Below are 416 nucleotides of genomic sequence, written 5' to 3'. Positions count from 1 at the left end.
CAGCAGCAGCAACAGCAGCAGCAGCAGCAACAGCAGCAGCAGCAGCAGCAGCAACAGCAGCAGCAGCAGCGACAGCAGCAGCAGCAGCAGCAGCAACAGCAGCAGCAGCAGCGACAGCAGCAGCAGCAGCAGCAACAGCAGCAGCAGCAGCAGCAACAGCAGCAGCAGCAGCAGCAACAGCAGCAGCAGCAGCAGCAACAGCAGCAGCAGCAAAAGGTAAGCAGCAAACATTCGCAAAATGCAGCAGCTGCGAGGAGCTAAGAGCTTCTATCCAAACACATCATACAAAGAAGGGTTTAGGGTTTAGGGTTTAGGGTTTAGGGTTTAGGGTTTAGGGTTTAGGGTGTGCTCAGGAAGCTTCGCTGGCTGCGGGGGGAGCAGAGAGAGCCGACGGCCCCACGGTGTGTCTCCCCGCA

At 57.9% G+C, this 416-nt stretch overlaps 1 protein-coding gene across 1 annotated transcript in view; it reads left to right on the top strand.

The window, feature by feature from the left end:
• Window positions 1–416, top strand: part of EMH_0002820 (uncharacterized protein) — a gene marked incomplete at both ends in the record, with an annotated part of 10,092 nt that overhangs the window by 8,428 nt on the left and 1,248 nt on the right. The window contains 2 exons of the mRNA XM_013496173.1: window positions 3–216; window positions 354–416. Coding sequence (XP_013351627.1) covers window positions 3–216; window positions 354–416 — 277 coding nt within the window. The remainder of the gene's footprint in view (window positions 1–2; window positions 217–353) is intronic.

The sequence above is a fragment of the Eimeria mitis genome, genomic scaffold (assembly GCF_000499745.2).
Source record: "Eimeria mitis Houghton genomic scaffold, Emh_scaff196, whole genome shotgun sequence".
In the NCBI taxonomy this organism is placed as follows: Eukaryota; Apicomplexa; class Conoidasida; order Eucoccidiorida; family Eimeriidae; genus Eimeria; species Eimeria mitis.
The sequence above is the reverse complement of the archived record's forward strand: the minus strand, read 5'-3'. Positions and strand labels throughout refer to the sequence as shown.